This window comes from Acomys minous (assembly GCF_964271855.1).
Source record: "Acomys minous genome assembly, chromosome: 11".
Lineage (NCBI taxonomy): Eukaryota > Metazoa > Chordata > Mammalia > Rodentia > Muridae > Acomys > Acomys minous.
This window is the reverse complement of record NC_140492.1, coordinates 62,036,632-62,058,938: the sequence shown is the minus strand read 5'-3', so window position 1 is coordinate 62,058,938 and position 22,307 is coordinate 62,036,632. Positions and strand designations below refer to the sequence as shown.

The following is a 22,307-nucleotide window of genomic DNA, read 5'->3' as shown; positions in this document are numbered from 1 at the left end:
AGACAGAACGTATGGCTAATTATTGACTAAAACAAAAAAGGGCTGAATCTGGGTGGTGGTGTCCCACACCTTTAGTCACACTCTCAAGGCAGAGGCAGGTGGATGTCTGCCAGTTTGAGGCCAGCCTGGTCTACAGAGCAAGTCCTAGATACATGGGAGCCAGGGGGATGTTGCACATCCCACACAAAGTATTGGCAGGATTGACACTGGGTATGCTCAGTTACAGCAAACCTGACCAATTGTTAATGTTTCTTTAAAAAAAAAATCAACAGCAGCACTGCCAGTCCTCGGCTGACCCATGCTGAGATGATCAGATAATGCTCCTAAGAAGCTATTATGACTTGAGTCCCAGGCATGGAGCGAACCCTCATGAATGTGGGAAAAAGGAATGGACTGTACAAACTTGTCCTCTAATCTCCACACACGCACCATAGCACACGCATAATGCACACAGAAAATGACAATAAGACCATAAATAAAAGAAGTTATAATAAGCCTCCTTTCTATGGATGGAGGGTAACATTTATAAAACAAATGGAGAGAATCAACCCATTAATATGTATGGTAAAAAAAATGGATAACTTCGAAATGAAAAATATACCACCTGAATGTTTTATTCACTAGATTTTCAAAAATACACTAGATGAACTCGATAGAGCAAGAGTCATTACACACGTTGGAGAACAAAGAGCATTTTGTTAAATGAACAGAGGCCTGGGTTATTTAAAAGACTTCCATTCTTGTCAATAGAGACTAAGGAGAGGATAAAAGGTTGAAATATATATATATATATATACACACACACATATATGTATATGTGTGTATACATGTATACATGTATGTGTATATACATATATGTGTTTTATATGTGTGTGTATATACATATATATGTATACTGATGAAGAAAACACCACAAAGATAGTAAGAGATTTAAGTTTATAAGTTCAAGAATCTCAGAGAACTCCAAATAGGTTAAACTCCGTGAGAACTACACACAGACATATGATCACCACACAGCTGGAACTCACAGATAAAATGAAAAGCAGTTAGGGAAAGCTAGCACATGGCACATAACAGAATAAAGCTTTAGATGACCACAGACTTGTCATAAAAATCAGGAAGACAAAAGAAGACCTACTGAGCTGGATCAACAGCCCAGGCACGGCAGGAAAACTGCACAACCTATAGCACCATAGAGGTCCCATCAGCTGGATAGGAAAAGATACAACAGGGCCTGTGACTGACGAGCTGCAGCAGCTGCTGTCGACAGGTGAAGCTGGGGCTGCCAAAACTGAAAGCACGAAGGAAAGTCAAATGCTGCACCAGGGCAAGGCCTGGACTGGGGTGCCTCTAATGCTACACCCACATGAAGACACAGTCGAAGCTCTTCCCAACTCAACTATCTCTTTAGGAGATAATGATTATTGCTCATTATTGAGGATTATACCATGATTTGGAGAAATAAAGTGACCCCCTCCTCGAACCTTAAAGAAGAGAGCAAAATTATAAAATTACCGCAATTGTAAAAATATAAAATAAAAAAATAGTTAAGAGAGTGATGGAATGAATCCAGGAGACTACCACAGACCTGCAGTAACGTGTCATGGAAAAAACAGAAATCCCAGAGTCAGAACATAATGAAGACAGAACAAAGGCGACAATTAAATGAACAATAGAGAATATTTTCTTCAGAGGAAGAAGAGCATATTAAAAAGTGCTATGTTCCAGACTGAATTAGAAAAAAAACAGGAAAAGAAAAGTATAGGAGCTTAATATTTCTGAGCTCTGGAGTTAAAGTAGAAATACCATGTGGGGGTGAAGAGTGTGTTTCCTATAATGGGCTGGCATTGTGTTTTACAATACCAAACTCAGAAGACAAAAACAGCATTCACCTACAGGCCACTGGAAAAAGAAGAAGAAGAAGAAGAACTATCTGCTTCAGTGAGTACAAAGAAAGTTGTTGTGAGGATTTGTGAGAAGTCAGAAAGCGCTGTGCCCTCCATCCATCCAAGGACAATAAATAAGAAATGAAAAATAAGCAAAGAGGGAGCGGAACAGAATTTTCAGCACGCAGGAAAAGGATTAAAGACTCAGCTGGAGAGTAAACAGCTTGTGTCCATACAACCCCAAAATGGCTGAAGGTAGACCGTGAGCACGTGTGGACTATGCAGCCTTGTGTCAACTTGGTGCAAGCTAATGTCATCTGAGACCATTAAGAAAAATGCCTCCATAAGATCAGTCATGCTGTAGGCAAGCCTATATGGCATTTTCTTAATTAGTGATAGATGGGAAAGGACTCAGCCTGGTATGGGTAATGCCATAGTGGTCCTGTGTTCTGTAATAAAGCAAGCTGACTTGAAAAGACCATCCTGAGTGAGGTAAGACAGACCCAGAAAGACACACATGGTATGTATTTTCTTATAAGCAGATTTTAGCCATATAGCACAGGATAACCATAGTACAATGCACAGACCCCAAGAAGCTAAATAACAAGGAGGACCCAAGAGAGGATGCTTAAGCCTCACTCAGAAGGGGAAATAGAATAGACAGAGGTAAGTTATTGAAGAGAGGGAACAAAGTATGAGAAGGAGTGCAGCGAGATATAAAGGTGGGGACCAGACCCCGGGAGAGCAAGGGTTAGAGGACAGAAGGCATGCAGAGAAAAGAGAAACTGTGGGTGGGGACATCTCTGTGACAAGCTAGAAAACTAAGTCAGGATAGGCCTCTGGGAGGATATGAGGGGTACCCTAGCTGAGACTCCTCGTAGCAAGGGCCATGGAGACTGGTGAGGACACCCTCTAACTAGACAACACTAACCCACCTACAAAAACTTTGATCCCAAACTTCCCCTGCCAACAAGTCATGCAGGGACAAAGATAGAGCAGACAGAGCAAAGATTGAAGGAATGTCCAACCCCATGCCTGGCCCAACCCAAAACCCACGCCATGGGAGAGAGCCAATCCCTGTGACACTATTAGCGATACTCCGCTGTGCTTGCCGAAAAGGAGGCTAGCAGAGCTGTCCTCTGAGAGGCTCCACCCAGCGGCACTTTGAAACAGATGCTGAGACTCACAGCCAAACATTGGGCGAAGCATAGGGAGTCTGGTGGAAAAGTGGGGGAGGAATAAAAGGACCTAGAGGGGACAGGAGCTCCACAAGGAGACCAACAGAGCTAACTAAACAGGGCCCAGAGGGGCCTGTGGAGTCTGAAGGACCATGTATGGACTGGACCTAGGTCCCCCATACAGATGTAGCCAATAGGCAGCTCAGGTTTCATGTGGGTCCACTAGTAAGGGGAGCGGGAACTGTCTCTGACATGGACTCTGTTGCCTGTTTTTTGATCACTGCTCCCTGACAGGACTGCCTTGCCAGGCTACAGGGGAAGAGAAGGAACTCAGTCCTGAGGCAACTTGATGAGCTGGGGTGGGTGAGTAGGGTGTCTCCCCTTTTCTGAGGAATAAGGGAAGGCAGAGAAGGCAGGGAGGAGAGGGGGAGAGGGCTACAACAGGGTCATAAAGTGAATCAATAAATAAATTTTTAAAAAGATCTCCTCACTGGGAAAGGAAGGGGGCTGAGAAAGCCACTGGGAGCAAGCCAGTAAGCACCACTTTTTCGTGGCCCCTGCCTCAGCTCCTGCCTCCAGGTTCCTGTCCTGTGTGCGTTCCTGTCCTGACTTCCTCCAGTGATGAACCACGGTATGGAGGTATAAGCCAAATGAACAGTCTGCTCCCGGATTAACACAGCAGCAATAAGACAATGTGTAGTGTACATGCAAACGATGTTCGAAATAGCAAAGGTTGCTGGATAAAGGAACGTTTTGTGTGTGCCAAACTATCCCCAGGAAGGCCTAGAAGCAGGCTGGAGGGTAGAAACGAAGAAAGCAAAGTATTCACGGTGCCATGGATTGTGGGGTTGAGAATCATGGAGTGGATAAAGCATGGAGGAAAACAAAGGGGTTTCAGCATCCCCAGCTTTAGCCTGGGGCCCAGAAGGTGTGCAAGGGGGTGAGAGCATTGGAAAGGATGTGTGTCGATGACACGAGCAATGGAGTGTGAAGCTCTGTGACAGCAGAGCAGTGACAAGACACTGGAACTATAGGAAATCAGTTATTCACCTGTAATATCTTTCTTGTTGAAAAAGCTCAAGCATGTTCATGAAGTAATGTCATCGATTCTCCTTGAGGGAGCCTTGTCCCCATCACCCCCTTGGTTATGAGATCTGAGGCTTCTGGTTAGAGTAGAGATGACAGCCTGTTCTTTTTGTCCAGAATTAGAGATTCCATTACCGATGGGCTGTCAGCATAGTTTATAGATCGCACTGACTAATATCATTCTCCGCCAAATACTTGACAGTAAAAATCATCATCTTTGCACGGCCCATATCTTCTTGTTAGTCAGCTCTTATTTCAAACGCCACCTCTCAGAGAGGCTCCTCCTAAGTGCCTCGTATTAAGTAGATGGTGAGACCCACTTTACCAGACTGCTCTATGTAGGATTTATAGGGTTTTGTTTTGGTGTGTATTTTATACTGTTATTTTATTTATTTTTATTTTACTTATTTTATGCATATGAGTATTTGCCTACATGTATGTATGCGCATGCCCAGTGCCTGTGGCGGCGGCAAGAGCCAGAAGGCAGAGTTGCCAATGGCTGTGAGCTCCCGTGTGGGAACTGGAAACTGAACCACAGTCCTCTCTGCAAAAGCAACAAGTACCTTAACTGCAGAGCCATCTCCGCCGGTCCCTTGGTGTTTGCTGGTTGTTGTTTGTTTGTTGTTGCTTTCTCTTTTGTCTCAGCAAAGTCTTACTCTGTAACTCAATTTGGCGTGAAACTCACTATGATATCATCACTGGCCTCAAACTTATGGCAGTTCTCCTGCGTCGGACTCCCATGCGATGGCTGTATCACCGTGCCAGCCATCAGACTGCCCCGATCTCAAAATATTTGTTACACTGCTTGACCAATCGGTTTTCTCTTGCCTTGCTGCAATGGAACCACGACTAGTAGCTTGCCCTTTTGTTACCAACGCCTGACACCTAGAGTGAAGCCTCGGCACTGGTACAGTAATTGTTAAGTGACCGAACCCCTGTGAGTCCCCTAGGTGTCCCCGTTTCTGTGGTTACTTTACTCTGTACCTGTTATCATCACAGTCCGTATCCGGGCAGAGATGAGCTCTTCCAAGACGGGCTTCGTCTCTTCCTTCAGTCGATTCTCCAAGATCAGGAATCCCAGAAACCTCAGGTCTGATTCCACCTTCTCCCTGATGAAGCAGAAAAGGACGTGCGGCTTTCTTACAGTAATGACGACAAAAAGACAGAGCTCTCCGCTGGAACTGGAATAGCCCCGTTCCAACACTGATCCCAGCCACAGGTAATCGAGACCCGGAACAGGAGTCAGGATGCTGCATGCAGTTAGCCCAATTGAACCAAGAGGCAGTACTTGTAGGACTAATATTAGCCTTTGGCCCTTACAGAGTTGGGGGTCTCTGGGACGGTTCAGCTGACTGTCATCCCCTCGCCTACCAAAGAGGGGAGAGAAAGTCACGAGACTTAATTGAAAAACAAGAAACATAAAATAAAATGCCAGCTTCTCCAGGAAACTGAAGCTATATAGATATCATTTCAGCACCATGAAAAATGGTATAGATCAATAAGTGAACCCTTTACTCAGGCCAGTCGGGCCCCCACTTCTTTCTCAGCTTTGCTCTTCTGCATAGAATACTGCACGACGTGGCGGCCACCACGTAGCATCTGCAGGAATATCCTACAGGACCAAGTACGGGGAATGCGTTTGGGGTTAGAGATTCCATTATTTAGACACAGATGCAGAAACAAGACCCCAGCACTGCCTACCTCCTGCAGAAATTCAGATCAAAACAACACCCGCTAAAGCCTTCATGCCAAGCTTGCCCTGTGCAGCTAGCCTTGTGTGCCAGCTACGAGCGCTGTGATGTTCCTAAGAACATTCCGAGTCCCTCCACTAGGTGGCGGGATGTGAAGTTTCAGCTCTTAGGTGCCGAGCAGATCTGGGAGGATGGCTGCGGTCCCTCTAACACTGGGCCTGCGATCTGCTTCAGAGCTATAGTCCAACGTCATGCGCCGATAATCCTCTCCCTGGCTCCAGATGAACCGCTCACCATGGATATCCCCGGCACTTAATCATGTCCCGACTTTGGCTCCAGACTGGTGGTGACTTTTTTTTTTTCGTGGCAAACATTCCTTTCCGTGATCTGTCATGGAATTCCTCCCTGTGTCCTGAGTCCCACCCTGCACTGCCTGCCCTCTAAAGCTTCTCCAAAGAGGAACAACTGCTGCCTCCTCACTTCCCTCCTACCCCGATTAGCCGGTACCCATTTAGCCGTGCATTTCAGTATTGGCTTTTTGATCTGCCTCTGATGTCTGAACAGAAGCCCACGCGGGTCAAAATTCTGCTCATTAATGCCCATGTGATGCCCACATACAGGAAATACTCATAAATACCACCCACTCGGAACACTTTGATGCCTGCTCGTGGTTCTATTTGGCCATACAATGAAGGGCAAATCATTTGCTCTTTCTGTGCCCTCACTGGCACCGAGACAGTGTGCTATGGCCATCACCGCCTACTGAGCACCTACTAGGTGAGTAAAAGAAAGTGAACCTCTTAGGAGGCTGCAGGAACTCCAACGCCAAGATTTCACATTCAACGAGGAGGAAGAGAATAGATACAACCACCTTGTTCATATGTGAAGCTGGGAATTGTACCACGGCAGATACAAAAAACGAGAGAGAGGTCTGCGGAGTCAGAGGAGGGGGCAGGCATTTCTGGGTCGAGTGCTTAGAGCCTCCCCGAAGGACATACTTGAACTGATGCCTGATTCGAGTTTTACAGTCTTTCTGTGGCCTCATACTTAGGGCACAGGGCTTAGATGTTTTCAGAGATTGTATGACAGGAGCCGATAATAAGTTACTACACTAGGCCAAGAGAGTGGCTGAAAGGTCAAACCCCCAAGGCCATCTCAGAAACTCCTATTTCTAGCTCCTCTGGATTCCGGCCCATTGTAGAGCTCATGGCACGATATGATCAGGACATCACAGTGCCAACCTCAGCTCAGCCCTGCCTTGCTATGTGACCTTGACTAAACTGCTTTTGCTGTGTGCTGCGCTAGTACCCCTTTGGCCTGCCGAAGTCCCTTCACTCTTCCTTTCAAGAATATTAAATCTGAGCCAAGGAGTGAAAGGGAATAGTCCCGGGATGGGTCTCGAACCCGGCAGTGTGGAGTCTCATGAGGTTTTCCTGCTTCTTGAACTCACATTGTACCTCCTGTAGCATCTACGCTAACAAAGAACAGCAAGTTTAATACAAACAGTTGTCAGCCTTGAGGTTAAGCTCATGTTCTTAAAACTCACACGACCTTTAAAGGAAGAAATATGTATAAAGCAGGGCAGAAACCTTCAATGAGATCTTTATATCAATGCTAGAAGCACTGTGAGCAAACATATATGCATGTATATACATGTATACACACACACACACACACACACACACACACACACACACACACACATATATATATATATATATATATATATATATATAGAGAGAGAGAGAGAGAGAGAGAGAGAGAGAGAGATTAGTTCGGCTATGAGTACCGATGGAGGTGATGTGGCTTAAAGTGGGAGAGCTAAAAAGATAACCTGAGACGAGCTGCTATTTGTCAGTTTGTGTTTAGGCCTCGCTAGACTTTGCAAGATTAGAAGTTAGATGCCAATACCTTTAACAAAGGCAGGGACTCTCCTGCAGACCACAGCTCCCACCATTCCCGAGCGTGCAGCTCCCTCCACAGGGAAGGGCTTGTGGCATCTACTATTCCCAAACCAGGAGTTTACGGCTTGGGAAATGTGTGCACACATCGCTCTGGGTGATAACAGGAAGCATACCGCGAACAGCATCAGCACCATGCCCGATTCTGCACGACCCTTCCCTGAGCCAATGTAGCTCTAGTTCAAACTGTGACATCTAATCCCAAGGTTCACTTCCAATTCTGACCTGACTGGTCTAGAACGGAGTGGAGCAGATCACAATATTCAGAGCTGAAATAGCCAAACTTCGGGGGCTCTCACTAAGTTGGCTAAGCAGGGAGTGGTCCAGTAGCCCCCAACACCTGGTGGCTGTCCACACACCACTTTCCGCCATGCCCTCATTCGTCCAATTTCCAGTGTCAGGGAGTTGTCAAATCAGCCCTTCTCAGCAGGGACAGAAGTGCGATATTTTAGGGGAAAAATTATTTGCAAGTGTGCAGGATTGTCTGCAATGGCAAATGCGCAAAGATTCATCACTCGTTCGGCACACCTTTTGAATATTTGTTTGACTATTCATGGACTCTTTAAGTCTTCAACACTTGTATTGTTCTAATTACATCTTTATTCTACCATTGATGCATGTATTATCACTCTATAGTTAATACTGTTGCATTACACAACAAGAAAAATGTTACTAGTACATTTCCCCTAGCTATGTTTTTCATATAAACACAAAGTATTTTTGCAACTCCTAAGTTTTGCAGGGATATCTCAACTGTGCAAACTGAGACGACAGTGGACTTACTATTTCTGCCTAAGAGTTGCCAGTTAATGACTTCGGTGAGCTGCCTCCCTTGCAGCAAGACTGTGCGAGGCATCCAGGCTACACAACACAGCGCACTGCAGGAAGCCACTGCAGGCTCGTCCTGTCTGTTCTCAGGCTCAAGCGATTGTCCAGTGTGTGTGTGTGTGTGTGTGTGTGTGTGTGTGTGTGTGTGTGTGTGTTTATGTGTGTTCACTGGGAAAGAGGAATTTATACTCATGGTTGTGTGTGCATGAAGAGACCAGAGAGGACAATCTCCAGGTATGTATTTCACTGGCCTAGAGCTCTCCACCCAGGCTAGGCTGGATGGCAGTCGACTCAGGAGCTTGCCAGTCTATGCCTCTCGGTAAGTGTGATTACAAGCACAGGCCACCAAGGCTCAATTTCTAGTTATTTCTGGGATTGAACTCAGGTCCTTGCACTTGCAAGGCCAGTACTTTCTCAGCAGAGCCACCTCACAATCCCGCCAACCAGTTCCCTTTGTTTTACTGCCATCTGCTACAAATCATTATTTTTTAAAAATAATAAACTGCTTTCTTCTTCCTTTTAAGTCCTATATAGGAGGGCATTTTTTTTTCAGATAATATGTGCAGATAATAGCACATATAAATTCCAAGATGCTAAGGAAAGACGTGAAAATATAGTTACCACCAAAGAGTGCTGAGTCAGATGAATTTGAAAATAAGGATGTGGGACTATCTAAGTTTAAAACACTAAAAAATAAAATGAGCCTTGATTAACCCTGCAAAAGCACAGCTAGTAGTGGTTGACAAAACAAAACAAAACAAAACAAAACCTGGAAATGGTGTTTAAGGCAAAATTAACAACAAAAGTGGGACTGTCGTTGCTGTAACCCATTTCATCTAAGAAACCTGAGGGTATTTTAATGTACATACACCAAGACTTTGTCTACGGCCCTTGGAAGGTCTTCTTAATTCTCTGTAAACATTACCTACATCATGTAAACACAATGGACATATATTTATTCCATTAGCTGTGTATTTATTATTAAGAAGTTTTTTTTAATTTCTAAGCAAATGTGAAATTGCGTATTATTTCTAACCAATTTATATTATATCAGGATCAGGGACCCAATTTCAAACCCTAAAACACTGTTTATTTCCACATAACTGTTTCCACAAAACCCTAGGGTCACTTTAGATTTTGCATTTTAAACAGCTATTTCTCATCTGTTCTGCCAGGACTCACATCAGCTTTGTGACTTGGGTCCAGCAGGATGACTGTATCCCCCCCACTCGCCATATTCGGAGATGCCTATGCACAAAAGCTGAGTATGGCGTGTTTCCCGGGCCCACTCCAGCACGGTTGAGTCCCATCCCAGTCAGAGGCATCTTCCCCTAACCGAGTCCCTCAGGAAGACCCTCTCCTTTTACCTCATCAAGGCCGTTGTGGGGCAGTCAGTTTCCAGCTTCTTGAAGGCCAGACCTATGACCCGGAAACCCTGTGTCGTGTAAATCTGAAGTTCGCTAATAAAATTAGCCGGTACTATGAAAACAAAATGAACAAACAAACAAACAAAAACAGTATTACTATGCAATGTTAACTTAGCCAGTCTGGGTAGAGAAACTCTTCACAATAAGACAAGTCTTACTCAAGAAAACTCACTTTTATAGCGGCACAAATGCCTTTAATGCCAGCATTTGGGAAGAAGCAGAGGCAGGCGGATGTCTCTAAGTTCGAGGCCAGCCTCATCTACAGAGTGAGTTCCAGGACAACCAGGGCAGCACACACACACACACGCACACACACTCACGCACGCACGCATGCGCCCGCGCGCGTGCATGCGCAAACCTTTCTCAAAAAACAAAGAAACAACAGCAGCAACAAAAAGTTACATAGGCAAGGCAGTGGGAAGTTGTAACGATAACTATATTATCTGGGTTAACACCTTAGGATACAGCAAAGCAAAAATGAGACAGAAGCACGTGAAAAACAAAGAATAGGGAATGCGTTGAATGTTCTCGTCTTCAAATACTTACTTAGGGTCCAACATGTGCAAGCTCTGCTCTACAGACATCGCTTTACTTGGGCTAAAATCAGTACGCTGGCATTAAAACTAAAATCAAAATGATCCTTGCCATGATTGGCAAGGCAGCAGAGCGTAGAGCAGTCCAGGGGCTCCTGCACCGACTAGGAGAAAGTGGGCAGGCAGAGGAAGGGAAGTAATTTCTGGCTGAAGGACCCGGATGTGCTCAGGCACGGGAAGGCGGGAGGGTCTAAGACAGCTCAGGGAGGCCCAAGATGGGAGAGACAAGACAGTAGGAAATCTTCAGTAGGGGCTGGGATCATCAAGGACTTATCTATGATCTAAAAGGAATTCGAAACCTGGTGGGGGCTGTGGAAAGCAATCAAATGAGAAAATGCAAAAAGTAGCAGTACGGTTATACGGAAAGAATCGGGGATGGCTCTTAAATTGGGGACTGGAAGATGGGGGGGAGGGGGCCATTACCCAAGAAGGAAAATTGGAAAATACAGAAGGTGACATTTTTAAACTTAATTTTGGTATTGAACAGGGAATCGTGATGAAACAGCCAGGAGGCGGTGTCCAGCTGGCAGTGTTGTGGGGACAAGTTTGGCTGGAAACAAAAAAAATTTTTTTGACATTGTGTGCCACATCCATTCACCAACCTGTGTCAGGTTGGCAAAAGCTGGCCACTCTCTCCGGGGCGCCTTTCATGAATGCCAGTCGGCCACCTCCCATCTCTTGGACAATGACTGTCATCCTCTGTAATGCTGATGAAAATGGGAACTGGTGTAGGATTGCAAGTCCTTTCTCTGGGACCTGGTTCATGGATGGGGAATGGAAAGGCACATACTGGAAAAGCATTATGGACAATTAATTGCTCTCCCCCCCCATCCCCCCACCTTGGTCCCTGCTTTACCAAATAAAGGAGAAATATAACACATTTTCCACATCATCAGTTCTAGACATCATTGAGAAGTCATTCAAACGCTGTGGTCAGAGCAGAGTTTCCTCTGGTTTGAATGCTATGGGAAGGCTTACCTGGCCAACTGTGTTTGTCGGCTTAACTACCATGGTGTGTGCCAGCGTTTCCTTGATGTGGACATCATCCCCAGAAACAGTCATTTCCTGTATTACAAATGAGATATTTCACTGTAGGGCTTTGTTTATTCTTCATACACTGATACTAAGTTTGCACCCTACTCTTGCAAAGACACCCCTCCACCCCCACCCCACCACCCCACTCAGTATATTGACAGGCCTCCTCCTGTGGCTGGACTGGTGAATCAAACTTTTTCTACACTGGGAAAATAAAACAAAAGGCACAACGCAGTGAGAACACTAGAACTTGAAGGACACGCACTTCTGAATTATTCATGCAATTTATGTGCCTTTCGCTGTTGGAATTGCTGCATAAAGGTTCGTTCTCTGTTTCTGAGGAGCTGAATGTGGAAATGCTGAGGGCAAATCTCTAGGCTTATTTTGTGTGGAGCAGGCAAACTCCCAGCCATTCTTTCCCCAGAGTCCCTGCTGGTCCTGCTGTTCCCTGTGTGTCTAAAGTGGACTGAGAAGGGCACAGTTCTGCAATATGCATGATTATGATCTAGGAACCGGCTGGAATAAGGACTCTAAATTATAGGTGAGGAAACCTTCTACCTAAAGATATTAAAGTTCTTTATAATCATCTAATTGGGTTGCTGACAAAAAAAAATCTCAGGAGAGAAGCTATAACCTCTACTTGGAGGGACAGAAGCAGCACTCCCGAGCAGACAAGAGACTGCAGAGCCACCAAATCCATTAGAGGTGGGTGGACCCTCCCAGATGTGTCTTCCAGGGGTTCTCACACAGTTCCCAGGGCAGGGAGAGAGCTAGCTTCAGCAAAGACTCTCAAGCCATGTTGTCTTCCGCCTCCCTGCTTTGCCCACAGCCTCAGTAGCTCCAGAAATAAGAGTTCTTAAAGGCTATCTCTGAGTAAAGTTCCTTTGAGAATGTGGTAGCACTCCTCTGTCTTTTTATATGGTTGTCACTGTACGGGTTTGATCCCCTCAGGCCCCACAGCCGTGGGAACCAAGGTCCCCACATGCAGAAAGACCTCATGAGGTTGAGAAGAGGTTAGGGCAGAACTGAAACTAGAACAGAGAACCCAGGTTCCTAAGCCACAGGAGCATCTGCTCTTGGAACTAGTGTGGAATCTCAGGGAAAACTCTGTAATGAATTTCTGCTTTCAGCAAAGGAGAATAAAGTTCTTGGTTTCAATGACTCTCCGGCTTCTCCTAAGCCATGTGGAAAGCCCTATATATGGGAATGCATTTTTTTTCCTTTCATTTTTTTTAGTGAGAAACAAAAAATTGTGTGTATTTATGGGATACAATGTGCTGCTTTGAGCTATGTATATATCACAAAAGGGTGCAACTTTTTATGATAATTAACATATCATCACCTCATTAAATTAACTCTAGAAAACTCTAAAAACAACTCAAAGACTGGTAGTATTAGAAAATAATTATTTAAGAAATATAATTGTATTGATAACTAGTAAGCTTATAATAGGTGCCAAATACCTTGGAACTTACAAGCATACAAGAACTTACAGGTAAACCAAGGATTTTTTTTAGTGCACCATCTCATTTAATCCCACAGCAAACCTACAATATACACACTGTTCAGATCATAAAGCCAGGCTTAGACAAGTTGGAAGCCTTGTGCTTTTTAAGTATTAAAGGGCTGTGATACTTCTTGTGCTGTGTTGACATTAAGAAGCTTCTTGCATTCTCTGAGGGACAGAGACTTACCCACTTGGTGGCTTCAAACATTTTCAGGTCCAGAGGATCTCCCTGGATGGTCCCATCCAGAAGAATCAGAGAGTGGCAGCTGGCCATGGCTGCACACAGTGGACCCTGGGGTAGGGCTTTGCCTGAGGCAAAGCTGTGGACTGCCTGGAAACTGAGAGAAAAGAAAGAAAAAGAAAAACGATTCAATCCTGTCTCCTCGTGCCAAAACACGGAGCTTCTAGGAGGTTTTTGATTTAATGCACATTGCTGTGCTTTGCTCAAACCTTCAAGGGGCAATAATGTGTCACTCATCTTTCCTTTAAGTTTGGAGATGCTAGAAAGGCTGGGAGGCTGGTCTATGCTCCTTTCCTTACTTCGTCTTAACTTTCAGACTTATCTAACGCACAAGGGTGCAAATAACCAGTAGCACCGCCCTTCGTTCTGAGGTCTGCTCTCACCCCAGTGACTAGGTCACTTCTCTTCTAGTAGTGGGCGAACTCCAGGTGCGTTCGCTGCACACCATCTTCAATCAGTCTTACAGGTCTGGGTGTATTTCCTGTAACTGTCTCCCAACATGTTGGATGTTTGGTCCACAGTAGACATTCCATAAACATATAAGCAAATGGATGAGGGTTAATTCTTGGAAAATTCACAAGTCATCCTTGGACAGGACCCCATGAATGCCCCTCTTCAACCCTGGCATCTTCTGTCCGAATTGTCACTATTTTCCTCAACATTACCCACAGGAAGTGAGTTCATCTTTGGCCCCACAAGAGGACTGTTCTTTTCAGCCATGTTGGGCAGCTCCTTCTCAAATGTGGAGCATAGTATTTGGGTTGGGGGAAAAACCTGTCACATCATAGAATATCTGAATTGACAATCATTTCTCCACATGACTAAGCAAGATTTGCTGCTTAGGGTCTTTCAGAATCCACTTGCCCTCCCTCCTCTTATGTTAGCATCACTTGGATTTTGAACTAGCTTGTAGCCCAGGCAGGCCTCGAGGCTGCAATCCTCCTGCCTCCTTCAAAGCTAAAGCTACAAGACCATACCACTATGCATAGCCTGAAACATCCTTTGTGGATATGTATGTCATCTACATAAGGTAAAAGAACTCTGATCATAAATTTGACTTGATGCGTTTGAAAAGAAAAATAACAAGACACCAAGTTGGGTGGGCAGAGAAGGGAATGCAGGTCAGAGTGGAATTGAAGGGGGTAGGGTAGGGTAAATGTGATCAAAATACACTGTACAAAACTCTCAAAGAATTCATTAACAGAAAGAGCTGCAATCAGCCTTGTATGCACGAAGTCCTTTGTGGCTCAAGTTGGAAGGAAATGCTTCCACTTTCAAACAATATTGTGGCACATGCACCACACTTGCAGTCCCGACCATGGTGTAGGTCAGGAGACACGCAAGTAAACTCAGATGCGGCCACGAGAGGGCTCAGTTTTCAAATCTCTAAGACAGCAAGTTGAAAACTGCCCCACCCCCACCCCCAAAAGCCACCCCTACCCACCCTTCCCCCTCAACCCCAACACCCGACTGGGTCCTACAAACACAAAGGAATCTTTTTCTCGATGACTCCAGTAGGCAGAGGATAAGGTTCCCAGAAACAGAGTACTAAGAAACAGAGTATGCCAGCTACTGTCCCATAAGCATCCTTCTTCCTGAGAAGCAGGATACAGAGTCGGCATTGCCCTTTCCTACTATGTCACCTCCAGGAAGGACAGGGTCCTGGCTCTGTCTAGATCTACCACTGACTGACATCAGGCCAGTGTCAGGCCTCTGGCAAACAGGCTTAAAGCAAAGTTCATGCCAGAGAGTATTTGCAAACTGCCCTGTTGGCTCCTTAGTTTGTGGGTGATGGGGCTGGGCTGAAATGCACGTTAATGTGTATGTTCAGAGAGACCTGGAAAATTCTAAGAGGAGAGCTTAAGCCATCAGACTTCAGTAACCAGAGCTTAGCAAAAGCCAAAGCTCAAAGTTGTCCATGAGTAGTCTAGAAAGTCAACATGAGGCCTGGGGATGAGGCAAGGTCACAGGAATCACAGGGCAGTCAGTCCAGGCTACTCACCCATTCTGGTCACAGGGGACAACTCCCCAAGGATCCAAGCCACCCCTCGTTAAGGTGCCTGTCTGAACAGAAATACATCTTTGGATTACATGGAAGACCTACTCGGGCATCAGGGAAGGCAAATAATGTTCACTTTAATAGAGAAATACATACAAGAAGACATTACCAATGTGGTTACTTTAAGGAGGACCACAAAAAGGTGGGTATCGTGGCTCTAAGGAAAAAGTGACAGTGAGTTCAAACATGACAGGCTTGAACTGTTTCTAAACTGTTGTGTCCTCTGTGGTAAAAAGAGCAAAGCATCTCCCTTCACCTCCTCTGTGGTAAAAAGAGCAGTCTCCCTTCACCCCAGGGGAAGATATTGACTATCTAATGATGGATGGAAGAAAGGAAGAGGCCTTGTAAGACTGCTAAAACAACAAAATGGGCAGATTCCTATTTTTACAGTAGATGGTAAAAGAATATCATCAAAACTGAGGATGGAGTTGGAATTTTACCTACAAAGCATTGTATAGGAGAAGACCAAACAAATAGCCTACCATCTGATTGTCTTTTCTTTCTTCCTTCCTTCTTTTCTTTTTTTTCTGTTTTTTTTTTTTTTTTTTTTTTGGTTAAAAAAAAAGTACATGAGGATAATTTTCTCAGTGTAGCATAACAACCAAGAACTCAGGCTGAGTTGAAATACCATCTGTGTGAGTGGGAAAAAAATCACATAATCCCTCCAGTGCCGGAACCCTTATCTACAACACGATCATAATCACACACAGTTGTTTTAAATATTAAATGAAACAATAGGAATGTGATTGGCTTAACATCAAGTCTACAGTACGACCTATTAATGATGATGAAAAAAATTCAGTTACTGCCCACTGTTTTGTTCTAATTTATGTTTCAATTGTCTCTTCCATCCCTGTTTCTTTTTCCAAACTCACTATATGACATCATAAGTAATCTGGTTTTGCCCCCTTATGATGCTTCCCCGGTCATGGTGACAGAAGTGTGGTCATGGTGACTTTTTAATTCCTCCACTAATCATAAAACGCAGCCCTCATCCCGTCAGTGCTTCCAGCCTTCCATACACTTTAGTGGATAGAGTTTGCACATGGGAAGATGACAATGTTTCTCAAAATGGATGACGGTGATGGTCACAGAACGGTGAGAATGTACTTATTGTCAGGGCACCAGACAAGCCAAATGTTTGACATGGAAAACTTAATCTTATATTTACTTCATCCCCATACACAAAATTATTAGTCAAAAGAAACTTCAGACAACGAAGATGTCCAATGGCTCCCCGTTGCTTAAAGAAACATAAAAATGTGTTGGCTAGACATTCAAGGTTCACACACACCCTCTGCAAGCATCCTGCCTAAGTCCAAACCATATTTCCTTGTGCTGTGCTGTCACCACGCTGGGCCTTTGCTCACCTTCTCATGCTGCCGGTGGTTGCATCCGGCTCTCTACATCCCACCTTCATCTCCTACTTAGTGTGTTTAACATAAACAAACACACAGAGAAAAAGTGAAGTGGGAGCCCCTTGGGAAACGTGGTAGACAATGAAGAGTTAATTTTAAGCATAAACTACAGTTGAGAACACAGAGTAAGGGTTGTCTCCATGGCTGTACTGTCAGTGAGAGTCTTATATTAACATGTAGTTTAATAAGCCCTTGCTTTTTCCCCTCATTCTGTAATTCAATACATACTTATTGAGCATTAACTCAGTTGCCAGGGAATAGTCTAAGCATTGAGCATACAGCAGAAAACATAATAAACCATTTAATGTGCGCGCACACACGTGCGTGTGTGTGTTTCTGTGTGAGGGTTTAGACTGCATGGAACAGAGTGTATTTTGACCCTTTTTTTTACAGACTCTAACAGCTGAAAGGACCCTAAAAGATTCATTGATTCAGTTTCTGCTTCCTCTTTTGAAAAGGCCGGGGTCAGAAAATCCATTTCCCAGCTCTCTCTCACATACACAATCAGAGATAAAATAAGGTCAGATGGCCATAACCTACCTATTATTTCTGCCTCACTAAAGAGAACAGCATCTGTCCATTACAACAGCAGTGATAAATGGCTCAGGGGGCGAGCATGAAGGACACATACCTTGTCAAAGCAGACAAGGTTTAATTGTCCACACACATTGATCCTCTGCGGGCTAATGCAGAATATGCCCTTCTTTTTCAGCCTCCTCTGGGCATAGATGATGCCTGTGGTCAGGGCAGCAGGGAGGGCAGGGGGCACAGCAATGGTGATAACATCCAGGGCTTTCCTCACCACCTCCTCAGGAGGTTCCTGGACGAGAAAGAGTGTTCAGTCGTTAGAATTAAATCAGCAACGAGCAGCGTTGTGCATGTGCCCTCCCCTTCCCTGTTTGTTGTGGGGAGAAAAATGACATCAACAGGCCAAAGGGGCTGACCACCGTGGCTCTCAGTATCTGTTCTCCAAAGTCCAACAAGAGCACCTGTAACGGTTCTGCTGTGACCGACAAGGCACCAGCTCACTGCGGCTCTGCCAACGCTGAGCATCTGGTTTCATTTAGAGCTCTTCCTCGGATAGCTATAGAAATGCTACTTTTACAAAATATTTCACTTTTCAAACTAAACATGGAAGTGGCGTAAAGCATGGGGAAATGGGCAGGAATAGAATCGGGTTGGCATTTCAGTAAACAAACCACTAGCCTACAAGATCTGAGCAACAGATCGCTTGCTTGCAGATTGGTGCCTGTAAGCAGGCTTTGAAATAAGATCAGCATTTAGAAATAAAAGATACAGAGAAGAGAGAGAGAGAGAGAGAGAGAGAGAGAGAGAGAGAGAGAGAGAGAGAGAGAGAGAGAGAGAGAGAGAATACAAAGGTAGCTTACCCCACTGAGCACATAGACACACAGGGTATAGATCATGCCAATGGTGGCTGTCCCTACAAGGCATAGGAGGAATCTGATGGCATCCCTGTAGAGCTTGAAATTCATGGGCTTGGGGTAAAGGATGGATCTCACGAGGTCCCCCTTTGCAGTGTTGAATCCTGAAATGACAAACGCAAGACTCACATGTTCAGGATCTCACTGCTGGTTGTCTTCTAAACATCTGCACTGCCTTGGCTTGCTTTAGAGCAGCATTTCTCAACCCTGTGGGTCGTGACCCCTTTGGCAACCTTCTCTCTCTCTCCAAAAGTATTTACGTTGCAATCCATAACAGTAGCAGAATTACAGTTATGAAGTAGCGACAAAAAATTAATTTTATGGTTGGGGAGTCAGTACAACACTGTATTGAAGGGTCACAGCACTAGAAAGGCTGAGACTCACTGCTCTACAGAATCTAAACCTGAAGTTTAACCTATATAAAACAGTAAATTATGCGGATAATGCATGAGGCTAGAGGGAAAATTCTTTACCGTCCTCAGAGCCTGCTTCTCTCCCTGGCTTTCTTTTGCTCTGCTTCTAACTTTATTGCATACCAGACATGGGGAGCCACACCCAGGGCAGAACACAACTTAATTTTAAAGAAGTGGCCCTATGAATGCACATGCACATGCACACACGCATGCACTTATATGTATGCTTTGCTTGAATTAAAATCAAGCGCCCCAGTAAATACTGGCGCACTCGTTTTTCTAATAGCTTTCACTGCTAAGTTTTGAGCTTCAAGTTTCCTACATGGAAGGAGCTTGGGATTGTGCTTAAAGGTGCTGAGTTTCTGGGCCAGCTTTGTCAGCATTTAGTTTATCTTTTCTCAACTGTCTAACTGCCCACATTGTTCGTATAGCTTTGGAGTATAGCAGTGGAGTTAAGGGGTGGGCGGTAAGCATCTTTGTTGCTGGCTTGATCTACAGAAAGGGTTTATAAGCTGCAAAGCACATAATTGCTGTAATCTGTGCCACTATTTTTGCCAACATGCACATGCCAGCCTTCAGTCAGCAAGTCAGCATTTAAAATACACAGACTTATGTACATTTGTTGTGCTAGCCAAAGACTGAACCCAACCTAATAAATGTAAGGTACTAGACACACTAAGCGGGAAGGTGTCTTTGCGAAGAGATTACAAAGAAGATGCTCGCCTGTCTGCAGGACCACTGCTCTCACGGTCCCGGAGCCAGCTGCCTTGGCCTGGATGACCTCTGTACCACAGAAGAGAATGTGCCGTCTGGGATCTGCTTCAGTCTGTATCTTCCAGGGTGCAGAGCTAGCCATCTGGGAGAGCGGCATTTTAGTGACGGGGATGCTTTCTCCTGTATGAAAAAGATCACATCATGAGATGCGGTGCCTTGCCCATGAAGTCACACATACATTGTCTCGAGTGTCACAGAACTGCATCCAGAGCCTACTGTGGATGCAAGCATAGGTACTCTTGAAGAGAGTTCTGTGCTTCAGAAGAGGGGAGCAACATGTAACCAAATATGCAAAATGCCATATTATACGTACTATATCATTTAAGTTAAGGACAGGCATTCAAATAGGCTGGGAAGAGACATTTATGGAAAAGCAAACTTTGTGGTATAGAACCTGGGATGTAGGGAGTGGGAAGCCATAAGGCCTATGCAGATGCTCAAAGACAAAACCCTAAGTATGGCACAGTTAAGTGTTTGATTTTTTTTTCCTGTAGGCCCTCTAGCGTCAGGAGGTGTGGAGATGGTTAACTGCTTTAGTTTATAGAGTAGTACTACAATTACTTGTAAAGCCAAATTCTCTACCCATGATGCAAGGGATGAGTCTTGTGAGGATGGTGGGTATACAGGCAGCTGAAGAGAGATCACGGAAGTCACAATGGAAGGGAACAAAACCTGAAATACGGCAGATGGCGTGGAGGTAGAAAGGAGATGCTGGGTTCAAGAGGTATGAAGGGAAGATGCTACAAAACTCGGAGAGACTTTTGTATCAGCTGGACACAAAGCCGGAACTAAAACAGCTTCTTGGCTCCAGGTTTGGAGGCTGAGGAGAGGGCAGGCAGCAGCAATGAGTGTAAGGATTCCAAGAGGATCAGAAATTGCCTTTAGGCCACTGTGGACTGGACCTAACTGCAGAAGAACCATGACGAAAGGTCTTGTGTTCGGTCACTAATTACTCGGACCTGAAGCTCATAGGATGCCTTGACTAAGAACATTCCGTCAGAGCTTACAAGCTCTGGTGGTAATTAAAGCTGGAGAGAGAGAGAGAGAGAGAGAGAGAGAGAGAGAGAGAGAGAGAGAGAGAGAGAGAGAGAGATATTAATAATCTAGAAAAGACAAACAAGGCTATGGCCCTGAACGTGCCAGCAGGTAGAGAGACAGAAGAAGAGAAGCTGATGAGGGAATTGAATAAGCGTGGTCTGTTCTAGAAGCACCTGGAGAGAGAGAGCAGTGTTAGAAAGTCAAGACAAGGAGAATTTGGCAGAGAGATAGTTTGAACAGCCAAAAGACAGACCAGTTAAGAAGATGGAACAAAGAGTCACCAGACATAGCACTTGGGACTTTGGCAGATGTGCCAGTGCGGTAGGAGGAACACTTTTTGGTAAGTTGAGTACAAGGTTAAGTCCGAGCTCTGGAAGCAACCATGGACAGTTCTGAGGAAGATGAAGACGCCCCTCAGTGCCTCCAGCAGGTCTTTGTAGAGCAGGTATTAAAACATCAACATCAGGGCCCCAATCATAGCGAAAATAGAACCTGCCTTTAGCAAAGTCCCAAAATTGATGGGCTTTGATGAAATAAACCTGCTCTGCCTTGATCACCGCCCACTTTATCTGTAAGCTTATATAGGAAGGAGATGAACATCCTTGTCTCTGTTCATGCCTGTGAGGCCTGCTGGGGAGAAGTGGGTTTGCCATGGACTTCAATAGGAACCACAAGACATCGCTGTGCTTCTATTGGTCCCAATTTCATCTCTGGAAAAGACATCCACATCTTTCGGAAACCTCATTATCACGCTTCCCAAGTGGAAAATCACAATGGGACAAGCTTGAATGAGTCACCTCTCTCTGTATCTCAGATGCGAAGACTGTGGTTTAGGAATGGCTTCTAAGGTCCACCCCTCAGATCAGCGTGCTGGTTAAAAATGAAATGAAGTCAGTCCAAAGCATACAGTGCACATTCTGGAAGTGTCCGATTGGTCCAAGGTTGCATTGGGGACTTTTGAACATTTTCAGTCTAGACTATGAACCTTTGGCCTTGTGGGTTTTAGGGTGTCATTGGTGGATTTAAGACCTTCCAATTTTAAAAGGGACATTTTATGCAACTATGTTAAGAAAATATGCAATTTTGAAAGATCTAGTGAACCCCACAATTTTTTAATGTAAAATGAGAGGGCTGCCATAACCTTTTGTTCAAGAAGAGAATGCTAGCCATTCGATGAGTTCTGACTGCACTGACTTGAGCACAGTTTTGATTTGGACTCTCAGACACAACCACAGCAGGTCTGAGCAGGAGGGTCGCACGGCAGCCTCGTATCTAGCTCTGAGAAGAATTGTCATCCGGGTGGAGGACAAGCCAGCCCCGAGCCAGCCCAGCAGAGGCTGCAAACGTGGAGCTCTAGCCGTACCTGTCAACATGCCTTCATCTACCACACAGCTGCCGTCGATCAGAATGGCATCACATGGCATTTGCACTCTGCTCCCTGTCAAAATTAGTAAATCTCCAGGCACCAGGAGGCGGGATTCCAGGTCTTGGGCTCCAGCTGAAAGTGTGAGCAGTAACAGTCAGGTTATGGTCCCACAAAGACAGCCCCATCATGGCTCCATGTTAGAGATTCTTGGAGAAGGAAGTAAAGCACGTCAAAAGAGATGCCAGTCCTCACCATCGGGTCCAGCTCTGAAGACAAAAAAAAAAAAAAAAAAAAAAAAGGAAGGGAGCAAACTGCATGAAACAAAGATGGCAATGATGAAGAAGCCAAGAAAAAATAATGACAA

At 44.9% G+C, this 22,307-nt stretch overlaps 1 protein-coding gene across 3 annotated transcripts in view; it reads right to left on the bottom strand.

Annotated features, from left to right (window-relative positions):
* The window catches only part of ATP13A4 (ATPase 13A4), a 125,727-nt gene that overhangs the window by 28,745 nt on the left and 74,675 nt on the right, over positions 1 to 22,307 (bottom strand). For all 3 annotated transcript variants that reach the window (XM_084802634.1, XM_084802632.1, XM_084802633.1), the window contains 10 exons: positions 21,941 to 22,075; positions 19,489 to 19,659; positions 18,299 to 18,456; positions 17,542 to 17,730; positions 15,436 to 15,497; positions 13,380 to 13,530; positions 11,629 to 11,715; positions 11,253 to 11,406; positions 9,998 to 10,109; positions 5,135 to 5,259 (listed from right to left, as the gene is read on the bottom strand). In XM_084802634.1, the coding sequence (XP_084658760.1) occupies positions 5,135 to 5,259; positions 9,998 to 10,109; positions 11,253 to 11,406; positions 11,629 to 11,715; positions 13,380 to 13,530; positions 15,436 to 15,497; positions 17,542 to 17,730; positions 18,299 to 18,456; positions 19,489 to 19,659; positions 21,941 to 22,075 (1,344 nt within the window). The remainder of the gene's footprint in view (positions 1 to 5,134; positions 5,260 to 9,997; positions 10,110 to 11,252; positions 11,407 to 11,628; positions 11,716 to 13,379; positions 13,531 to 15,435; positions 15,498 to 17,541; positions 17,731 to 18,298; positions 18,457 to 19,488; positions 19,660 to 21,940; positions 22,076 to 22,307) is intronic.